General features: G+C 42.6%; 1 protein-coding gene and 1 long non-coding RNA gene across 4 annotated transcripts; one reads left to right on the top strand and one right to left on the bottom strand.

The window, feature by feature from the left end:
- Positions 1-4,130: 4,130 nt before the first annotated feature.
- Positions 4,131-6,738, bottom strand: CNBP (CCHC-type zinc finger nucleic acid binding protein). Of its 3 annotated transcripts, none has more exons than XM_081898249.1 (4): positions 6,625-6,738; positions 6,054-6,146; positions 5,720-5,959; positions 4,131-5,273 (listed from the first exon to the last, which is right to left on the bottom strand). In XM_081898249.1, exons 1-3 carry the CDS (start codon positions 6,725-6,727, stop codon positions 5,730-5,732), a joined length of 426 nt encoding a protein of 141 aa, XP_081754375.1. In that variant the 5' UTR covers positions 6,728-6,738; the 3' UTR covers positions 4,131-5,273; positions 5,720-5,729. The 3 variants fall into 3 exon arrangements, with proteins under 3 accessions (XP_081754375.1, XP_081754374.1, XP_081754373.1); XM_081898248.1 differs by having other exon boundaries at positions 5,720-5,918; XM_081898247.1 differs by having other exon boundaries at positions 5,720-5,922; positions 6,055-6,146.
- On the top strand, positions 6,624-11,148 carry LOC309362621. Its single transcript, XR_014165042.1, has 2 exons — positions 6,624-6,739; positions 10,937-11,148. It is a non-coding gene; the product is annotated as an uncharacterized lncRNA (long non-coding RNA).
- Positions 11,149-11,546: the final 398 nt, after the last annotated feature.

The raw sequence follows: 11,546 nt of genomic DNA, 5'->3' as shown, positions 1-11,546 counted from the left end.
CCTAAAACAAACGGCTGTATAGTTAACTGAATTTTAATGTTAATCCAAGCATGATAAGCTCAATAGGGTGGGGGTGCTGGTGTTTCTTTCCTCCCTCCCCTAAAACCACAGAGAGAACTTATTTACTATTGTTTTAAGTTTCAAAGGTGCTAGGAGTTATTTTGCTATTCACAAACTCAAAAAGCATTTACTTCTGCCATCTGATGGATGCATGCTATAACTACAGGTCTTTTTGTTGTTTAGTCGTTTAGTCGTGTCCGACTCTTCGTGACCCCATGGACCAGAGAACGCCAGGCACCTCTGTCCTCTACTGCCTCCCGCAGTTTGGTCAAACTACAGGTCTGGGAGAGGACAAATCCTTCTGTTTAATGCAGTGTTTTTACAGCATGATCCTAAAGATGTTAATATACATCTAGCATTCTAGCAGCAATACTGCCTGATCCTGTGGTGTTATGCATACCTATGTCTATTTAAATATGTGTTCTTAAATGTACCTAACTCTGCACAGTATCAAAGCTTTAATTGCATTGTTGTTGGCATCTGTCTGTCTCAAGAGACGTGCTGCTGAGATCCTGGCTACCTTATGACTGGACACGTGATTTCCTATCTATAAATTATGCTCTCCATCCTCTTAAACGCTGTGAAACCCAAGGATGATAAATGTGAATGGCAGCCAATGTAGTGCTACCTGTTCTATGTGGAGATAATCCATGCTAAAGGTTCATGGAGAACTGAAAGGTTGTGATGGCTCAAGTTCAATAAACCATAGGAAACAACAAATCTCTACTAAGTCTATCATTTCTCCTGATCAAGAATTACTCTGAAGGAGTTAATTCCTCATACAAATTTAATCTTTCTACCAATGCATTATAATTTTCACGTAAATTATGATGGATCATAGGAAGTTTAACATCAGTGAAGATATACCCACCAGTGATAACCATACACATAAATGAGTAGAAGCAAAACCACATAAGAACAATGCTAGCTTTTATTCAGTGTTTAACTTGCAAGCACTGTGAAATACCATTCAATAAACACAGTATCTCAAAGCGCTGAATGGGTGTCATGATGGATGAGATAAGTCATTGTTTATGGCATACTAAGTCAATCACAGTACTTTCTACATGGCGCTTTTAACAGTAATGTACTTTTTGCACTGCCACACGGTGAGGTATAAGCTATAATTATTCCTCTGTTTTATCTGCAGAATGAGAAGCAGTAGATTCCCCATAGGCCCATGCAATACATGCAGAAGGATGGAGGATTAAGAAAGGGGGCAAGTTATATAAGAGGATATGACATGTTACAGTAGTCCTCAACCTTTAGGACCCATGTATGAGGTTTTAGTGGCACATGTGTGACCCAGCTTAGGTGAGGTATGAGTCCTGGCCCCACCAATTCCTGAACCATCTTGCTCAAGGAGAACTTCCGTAAGTAAATTAAGACCATACTATTGGTCAAGTGCATACAGTGCTAGGAGCATATCAATGTGAACTCATCCTTAGGTTCACATTTTATAGTCAAGCTGGTATATGTAATTGAAAATAGGGGAAATCATTTTGAGACATGTTAGCGTACATTTCTGTGGAAAAATTTACACAAGAACCGAGAATAACCCGCTGTAACAGTATGAATGAATTGGCAGCTGTATTGCTTGGGAAAGTAAGTTTTCTAACAAAGGAATTAAGGCTGAAGGGTAATTCCCAAGGATAAAATTATTACTGATATTAAAAGGCATAAGCCCAATTCTGTTTACTCTGCAATGTTATCTCATGGTGCTCAATGGCACTTATTTCCAGGCGTAAATATGCAGCTTCAGTGTCAAGGAATTGCAGCAAGCATACAAATGTTTACCCAACTAGAAATCTTAGGATATTTGTAGTACAGAAATACTAACCTACCATGAGCGGTTCAGCAAGGTTGTATACAAAGCTGTATTTTCTGTGATTGCACAGGAACAAAACACAACATTGAGAAAGAAGAGTATCCTTAGAAACTTTGCATTCACTAACGATGTAGGCAATGCCTGGCCGAAAATTCAGGTATTGAGAATTTCTTGTAATGAAGCCTTCAATACCCTCTCGCACAAGCCCTACCCTTCATTGGAGCTTTTGGCCCCAGATGGTAATGTGATGTAATGTCTGAAAAAGGTTCCCCACATCAGCTCTATGACAGGCATGTACATAGAACTATACAAAGCCGATAACAAAGTTTTTCATGCAAGTTGTAAATGTGAACTTTCTTCGACCAACAACGATGTGAATCTTTGCTCCCGAATTACTTTGACCTGAATGTAGTGCTATGCATCTTGAGCTGTAAAACCAAGGTTGTAACTCTCTTCTTAGCATGAAGGGAGGTTGGGTGAGTCAACAGAAGGGACACATCCCTTTTTGTTATCCAGGTTTTTTGAATAATTTTACTGGATTGTCAGAAATTCCAGCTTTTGTGAAACATCTTCATTTTTATGTGTAATAATGTCCTAGGCCTAGCTCAACAGCATTTCAAAACTAGGGGCCATATCAAATGAAATCCAGCCCTTAGTACACCCACTGAAATTGACAAATTCACTTTTCCCGTGTCTAACACTGGCTGTCACCCAGTTAAGGTTATTAGTATGCTATATTAATTCTACATAAGACTAAATTCACGAACTTCTTTTGAAGGTTTTGTCATTTGAGAATTACCCTACCTGTGCATTCAGTATCAAAATGTGTGTACCAATCAATTTTTATGGCAAAAGATATCTTTATTCAGAGAACACATCAGACCTGCATTACTCATTCAGCTTATGATCGTGTTATATTGGAACTGACAAAATATACTTTGCTAGGCTCTTTCCACTGTATTGCACCAAAGAAAAACAAAATGAATGGGACATTGGTTAAGAGGGTCTCACACGTATGGTACTTTGCTTGTTTATAGCAGACCATTTTTTGTATTTTGTCACAGAATACTATTAGCCATACAGAATCTTCCTTTTCCCAGTGCTATATGTTCAATTCTTAGGGTGCATTGACCAAATTTTACCAAGTCTCATTAGCCTCCATATAGCTGAAATCCAGTTGATGTTTCAGAGCTGAAATGACTTCCAAGAAGTTGTCATTGGCAGAGACCTGGTTCTAGCAATAAGCTTTAAGGGATATAGATCAAGCAGTCTTGTTACCATATATTTTGCCGTTTGAATATCCATGCATCTTCTCCCCAGCAGGCAAGAAGAGAATCTACTTCTGTCTTTAGTCAACCTCAACTACAGCCTACATTCTCGTCTCCCTTACTAGTAACATGGTCTCGAATAACATGCCAGTTAAGTGATTTTTTCTAATATAAAGGCTGAAGAATTGCATAAAATTTTTCTCCCAAGTTAGTGGAAACTTTTAATGTGATAGGTAATTGGATAGAATAAAGACTTAACATAAACATTGATTGCTGGGTAAATCATTTAACCAGAGCATGGGTCCCTTTCAACTTCCTACAAGATCACTTTCCAGCAGTAAAGCATCAAGTACCTGCAAAATCAGAGGGTGATTACTTACTTCCTAACCTCTCCTAGTTCATACTGACAATGGCCAAAGGTAGGCTCCTGCTTGCTCCATTTTTCTCCCAAGGAAGAGCTGGTCACACAAGGAGCAGTTTTCCACATGATGAAATTTCCACATGATGAAATTTTATTCCTCTTATTTTAGATGTCATTGTCTCAATACATATTATTAGACATGCTTTCTAGCACTAATTGCTGCTGTTGGAAGTATTTAGAAATTCCATGCAGGCCTGTTTTGACTGCAATATCAGCTGACAGCATTTATTTGTTTGATATAAGCCACCTTTGGTACCACAGGTAAATGCGAGGGTGGGGCACACACCTACAAGTTTGCCCCTTCACTGCTAGTTCCATGTGATTACTTGAATGAAATGTACTCTTCACATACTTCTTTCTCCACCACAAAATGTACTTTGTCCATAATGTAGTTTTCCTAATGTGCAATTTGAAAAACTACAGGATTTTAACACAAGATACATAATTGTGTTCTTGGACAGTATCTTTAGGAATACTATATATAAAATCATTTTCCTAATGACTGATCATTCTGCGGTTTGTTAATCTATGCAGAGAAAAAAGAATGCAAATATTGCTGCTGAAGTGATGTATTTGACAATTCTACAGTTTAAATGATACAGCAATTAACTTTGTATAATACAGTTGTGGTACAATAGTCAATGTTCAGCTTTTATTCTTCCACATTTGCCTCTGTAATGTTAATTTGTACTATGTATCTGAAAAATAAACCCCAAACAAAAAACTTCAGCCAAACTCCCCTTCCTCCTCCAGCTTTATTGATAGTTTAAAATTACATTTCTATATTCTAGGACTTCAATTGCTTTTACCATCTGACTTTAAAAACTGATTACAAGCAAATGAAACTCAACAGTTGTCTAAGTGATATAGTATACAAAAATAACATCTTGATTTCTGTGAAAATGCATTTCTTTGCAAGTCCTGAATAGCTCCAAATTGTGTATGCTCTAAAGCACTGACGTTCTGGGTTTGATTTAATTTGAAATATTTAATGTTTCCCATTACCTTGTTATCTCATATTAGACATTCACTTATTGTATTACTGTTACTTCAGTTCTCGATTTCTCCCTCACTCTCGTGGCCATTAACACGCATGTGCATTGTTTTGTTTATCCCACTTAGCTATACGCTCTAGGTAAGGCCTGATACAGATACTCGGTGTTATAACAGTTATTGAGGTCAGATAATCCAAGGCCATTATTGTAATTAGTTACTGTGGAAGTTCAGACACTTCCAGTTTGTTTTCCTCCTGCATATGATCACTTCCATGGAACCCAGGGAGGCTTTGCTGGTCTGACTTAACTCTTTCCACTCATCCATCCCTATTCACCAGTGGCACGGAAAGGGGGTTCTTTAACAAAGCATTATACATAACACCTCTACCAAACTAAACATAAACATTTTTGTAGTTAAATGCAGAAAGTCGATTTTTCCACCCCTTTCCTCCTTTTACACGGCAAGTAAAGCTCACTGGCCTGGGAATAGCCTCTATCTGCCAACTTTTGGCCAGTGAAGAGGATTCAGAGAAAAATAATACAACCATCAATCAGAAAAAGGAGGGGCGACAAAGGAAAACAGTTAAGCTGTAGCCTCAATTGTGCATTCCCGTGCAAGGTGTCCTGACTCGCCACAACGATAGCAGTTGACTTCGCTAGTCTTGCTGCAGTTGATGGCTACATGGCCAGTTTCACCACACCTGCAATCAGACAGGACAGAACTTCAGTCCCACACACAAAGTACATCCATAGAAACACTACTGTATAGTATTCGGGACATTGCAGACATGATTCCTATGTCCCATGTTTTCAGCTTCTTCACAAAATAAACTCATTCTACACTTGTACAGCCATACCCTTACTGAAACCTAGTTGACCCTAAAAATTTTGGAGTTTACCCAAGTGAGCAATGAGGTATTAGCAACTTGAGAAGTTACAAATCACGAGTTTATGATAAGAGCACAAAATAATTTAATGGGACACAGAAAGAAAATCAATAAACAAATTTTATTACGGTAGAAACCGTTGCAAAAAAAGTAATCCAAATGTTAACTAACCCCATATATTTTATTGTAAATACACAATTTGTTTATAGGAGACCTAAAGGTCAGCATAATGGGATTAATATTCACATTTGTTGATTTACCTATAGCATTTCACTTTGGTGCAGTCCTTTTGGATGTGTCCAAATTCCCCACAAGAATAGCACTTCTGCTCATCTGCATGGTCACAGTCGCGAGCCAAGTGGCCAGGTTTGCCACAGTTGTAGCAGCACTGCTCTCTCTCTCTCTTGGGCTCTTTGCAGTCCTTAGCAATATGGCCACCTCTACCGCAGTTATAGCAGGCTTCCACAATAAGAAAAAGGAGACAAACAAGACTATAAAACCTGGAGAGAGTTGCAGAATATGTGCTTAACATTGTGTTACGTCCCATAATTAACTGGCAATGTTTCTCCCCATCCAAACTTTAGAAATACTTACCATCCTCCTGAAGATCACAATCCTTGGCAAGATGACCAGATTCACCACAGCGATAACAGATGTCTGGGAGTGATGATGACATAAACTGGAAGCCTATTTAGAAAGATAAAGCCATTTAACAATTCAGTGGGGGTACTACATGTACCATAGTTAAATCACATAACGGGACAAAAAAGAGCATACCAATTTCTTTTTGCTCACTATACTGCACTGCAAATAGCAACAAAATTAAAGCAGCTGTGTAAATAAGCCCACAAAAAACCAGTCGGTCAGTAAAAAAACCAAACCAAACCAATCATGACATCTCCCAGAGATACTGGCAGAGAAGGAATGACTCTGCTCGCCCCTTCCATTGCATTTCCGCTATTGTGTTGAAGGAAAACTTTTATTTCTCTGTGGCTCTTTTCAAAGCCTAAAGGACTAGGTGATCAGTCCCTCCCTCCACATACCTACTTATTCACCTACATGGAATTCCTAGCAGCTGTGGTTAGGCTACCAAATGAGTTGTTAAAAGAGACTAACTAATGTTTACTTTCAATTTGTACAATTTGCTTTGGGGATGGGAAAATACCTCTGCCACGGCTTCGCATTCCACGCCCGCGACCCATTCCAGTAGGGCACTCCCGAGCCCAATGGCCAGTACGCCCACATTTGAAGCACTCGTTGCTGCTCATTGCTGCAATTAGGTTTCCTAAAAAAGAGGGAAAATGTTGTTAGAATAATGTATTTATATATTTACAAGAGCTGAAGTGCTTGATGCCAACTTGTAAACTACCTATAAATACTGTTCAAATGTACACTGCTTTCATTTTTCACAGTATTGACACAACCCAAAATTTCTAATAATACAGCATATTAAGTCCAATGGCTATACTCTTAAACCTAACATGGAGGATAACATCCAACTCTACCTGTTACAAATTACTGTTGTGAACCTCACTTTTCTTTATCTGACTTTGCTCATGTACTACTTTCATTGTTTACATTTATATACCATCATTTTTTTGGCATTATCTCATCTTCCATACAAGGAGTCCAAGCAATGTAACAGTTCCCCACCCTTCCCTTTATTCCCAAGAGCTCAGGAGATGTAGCTGGTTCTTCTCCACCCAATAAGATCTTTATCTGCTACCAATGTGAGCAGCACGTGAGCAGGGTTGAATACCCAATACAATTCATATGAATCAAAAACTAGCACCTAAGCCCTTCCTGTCACATTTTAAGAGTCAGCTCCTTCCTATTAAGTTATTTGGCATATTCTTGCTGGAACTCAGGGGTACAGATGTCCATCTTTCAGCAGGCATCCTGTGAGTGTGTATTGAAATATGACATAGGCTGCTGTCAGCACCCAACTAGTGTCTCTTCCCCACTCTATACTGACTCTGACTTATCTTTTGTCTCCTTTGTTCCTCTTCCACCAGTTCTTCTCTCAAGCCACAATTCTTCCCACATACTGCCTCATTTGGCCTTTCGCATAAACCTCTTCCTATACCTTCTTATCCTTTCATTCATTCTAGTTCATTCATCTTCCCTCTGCTCCATTTAGGTATAGTCCATCCCCATGACTATTTTTCCAACACATAATCCCCCCCAGGAGCCACATGAGGTAAAAATCTCTGATGCCTTATGTCACTTCCTTCCAAGTTTAGCCTATTACTTTTTCTTCTCTCTACTTTCAAGATAAATCTCCCCTTCCTGCACCATTTCAATGACTCCAGAGAAGGCAAACAGGTGCACAGTATAATAATATAGACACCCATCTCTGTGTTAGAAAAAAGCTTATATCCATGAACTATTAATAGCAGGTAAATTTTGTGCCTTGTAAAACTACTGCCTGTTGCTAAATAAGAAATAACTCAGTACAGTATAGCACTTGGGCAATTCATGAGTCATGTCCCACATGCAGCCCTCACAAACCTACAATGTGATCCATCAGAGGCAATGTTTGAAATCATCAGGCGCATTTTGCACCTGGTTATCAGCCACTTGCGACCATGTGAAGATGCCCAGGCACTAGGATGACGCCTGACACCTCCACCATGGATCTTTGTTTCCACACACCAGCAACACATGCTGTAGAGTTCTATCTGTTATATTTTATCTGCAGAATCAGAATGAATTTCTGGAACCAAATACTGTATTTAAAAATATGACTTTAGAGCAGTCTGGCCCCAAAATGGCAACTAGGAATTCCGTTTTGGCGACTGTAACTATAATTTAAGGAGCCATTTGGCACTTAGCTTACACATCTGAGTTTCTAACAATGATCACAGGTTCCCAAGGCACTCGCCCCCAACATTTCCTGACCACCATCAAATTTTGCTGCCTTGGAGTAAGCTCAATTGCGATGGGAAGCATCGTCTTCATGTGCCTTCTACTCCTTGTAAATGGCAGAGAGCACTCATAGGAGATGGAAGATGCCTTTCTCCCCATCACAATCAAGAAATAGTGAGAGTGTATGATAATAGCCCAGCCCTACACTGCGTTTGGCCATATCCAATGGCAAGTGGCTTAACTGTTCACCAACCACCCATGCGGCCCTTAGGTGAACTACGCCTACATTATAGGAATATGCTCAAGTTCTCTAATACTCAGGGATAACATGGGAAATAGATAGGATCAGATTTCCAACTTGCACTATGGTGAGAGGCACTCAGAATGTTTCTGAAATGCAGTGAAGGCAATGAAGAGAAATTTACCAGAAAATGATTATAAACACAATTTGATACCTTTCTGATGAAATCTTTATTGTCACTATGAAGCAATTATTTTCCACCTTTTGTCCCACATTTATCACAGTAGACTTTGCCCAGATTTTTCAGTTCTGAAAGTTAATAGCTGCCGTTGAAAAGGTCAAGACCCAGCACAGCTTAGGACAGGCATGTCCAAAGTCTGTTTCGGGGACCTAATCTGGCCCGCCAGTCGGTTTAATCAGGCCCCTGTGGCAGTTTATTTCCTGGGGTAAAATCCTTAAAAAAGCTCAACAACTTTGGTTGGCCCTTCACTTCATCAAATCTGGCCCTCTTTGGAAAAAGTTTGGTCATCACTGGCTTAGGAGCTCAGACAAGTATATTTATTTAATAGTTAGCTTTAACAGTTCAGCCAAAGGGACACTCAAACTAGGCAAGGCTTTTAAATAAATTATGTAGCTTGGGCATCTGTTTTTAAATCTGTTTTAGTTTTGGGGGTGCAATAACTTGTGCTTGTTATATTTACATTGCCTTTGATTTCATGATTCTATGCCTTATTTGTATTCAATTCTTCTCTTATTTAAGCAATTTAAGTCACCCAGATAACTTTTCTATGAGGCAGCATAAAAATGCTTTAAATGACAAAGTAAACATATGTTAAATTCCTAAAGGGCAACAGTATGAACCTGCTACAAACACTTAATAATCCTAGAACATTTTAAATGCAAATGAAATTATAGTAGCATAAGCAACTGAGACCTGCATCAATATAAACTTCCTTGAGCACTATAAAGCGACCAGATCAGGACAAGTATGCCACTGCCTTACTTTCAGAGGACCTGCAGTTACCAAGTAGTGAAGAGCATCTGTTACACAAAATTCACAATCGTGCTTCAGCCAGGATTCAACTGGGAATTTGGTATTTAGTTATGATCTGCCCAAGCAATAGCAACAGAATCAACAATGTGCAAGATTTCCATGTACTTTAGAAGTAGTTCTGGTTAATAATGCTCTGGTGCCACTTTTTAAGTCACCTGCTTTTTCAGGCTTCCTCCTCCCAGATTGTTCCTTAGTAACTGACCTCTCCATCAGAACAGAGACTGCTTGGCTCATTCGAACTCTTCCTCAGCCTATTCCTTTAAATAGTACTCAAGTGATACAGAATACTACAATAAAGTCCTTGGCTGTCTCCACTGGATTTTACACTGTCAAGTCCTCCAAGCACCGTGCTTGTCCCCCGTGTTACTTAAAGCACCTAGCAGTGCATCACACTTTCGCAGAATGATCAGCGGTTCACACACGTCTCAAGGCTGCAAGCACACCCGCCTTGCTTGAGATCAAGTCCCACTGGAGCCAGAGGAGCTTGTTTTCCAACTGAGGGTCGGGCGCGCCGCCTTTCCGCGACCGAGGAGCGCGCCACACTCACCAATGGGCGGACAGCAGCACACGCCATCTTCGAGCGTCACAGACACGGCCGTGAATTACAATGGATCGGCTAAATAGCTGGCTCCTCTTGCGAGTTACTCAGCCGAACACGTGGGGGACGCGCGGGGAAGGCGGCGGCGCCATCGGAGACGAGCACCTTTCCCCAACTAGCTAGAGGGCGGCCCCAGGCGGAACGCCTCGCTTTGAGGTCCCGAGCCTCCCCACGAGGACACACTCCCACGACGACACTGTTATGGGGAGCGGCCGTGGGGGGGGGGGGGAGAGAGCAGCCTCGCGTGCTGAGCGAAGGCCTCTTCTCCCTCCGCCTCATGATGTGTCCGCGTCCAACTCCAACCCTCGCGGCCCGTTTGAAATCTCACGCGCAGGCGCGCAGGGCCTGCACAGGGCCCAGACCAAACGAGCGCTTCTCGTGACGGGCAGGACCCGCCCGTCCCGTCTCCCTCCCGAGCGCGGGAGGTGGCCCCCGTCTCCTTCCCGGCCCAGAAGGCGGGAACGAGGAGCCCACCTACCTGCAACCGCCTCAGCCCTCCCGCGAGGGGGTCGACCACAGAGCGCCCTCAGCGAGCCCTTCTTTCCGTCTTCCTCAGAAACAACCGCGGCCGAGTACGGTGTTTTTTTCCTTTTCCCGCGCAGTAGGCCGGAACGAGCCAGCGCCCTCCTTCCCTCACCCCGCCCAGAGAGCTTTTCTCCTCACTCAATATCCCCCCCCCTCAAACTACGCCAACCCCGTCGGCCTGCCTCACCGAGGGTTACCTCTCTCTCGATTTCGGTTCTGTCGTCGGTTGAAGCTGGACCTCCCCCGCGCGGCGATGGACTCTCCCCGCTCCTACTCTCCTGCCCCCCCTCTCCGCTGCTCCGCGTGCGCGCGACTTGAATTGGCCTCTCTCTCTCTCTCTCTCTCTCTTCCACCCGCTGCCGTTGAGTCCCTGCTGGCTGCGCCACACGCGGTTTGCACACGACCCCGCGCACCCTCCCTGCTGATGTGCGCACGGCTCCCTAATTCCGATCACCCCCGGCCAATGGCCGCCCGCCGATTCTTCCGCGTGGCCTATCGACGACAGGGCTGGAAAGGGCCAATCAGCACCGTGGAAATGGGGGAGGAGTCCGCCTACCGGAATCTCCTACGTTCATTCTCCTAGCGTGAGCCGAGGGGAGGGACGAAGAAAGGGAGTGGGCGGGAGGGGAGAGCGCGAGAAGAGGCGCTTTTCCCGCTCGCTGCCTTTCTCGGCCTCTCGGCTTTTCCGCGGGAGGCGCTCGCTCGTTCGCCGGCAGCCCTTTTGTCGCACCTGAATTGGGAAAGGCGGCGTCGGGGTTGTTGAAAAATGTCGCAGCGTACAAAAATACACCAGGAGCGGCA

The sequence above is a fragment of the Podarcis melisellensis genome (assembly GCF_964234715.1).
Source record: "Podarcis melisellensis genome assembly, chromosome: 2".
NCBI classification, from domain to species: Eukaryota; Metazoa; Chordata; class Lepidosauria; order Squamata; family Lacertidae; genus Podarcis; species Podarcis melisellensis.
This window is presented reverse-complemented; position numbering and strand designations above follow the sequence as displayed.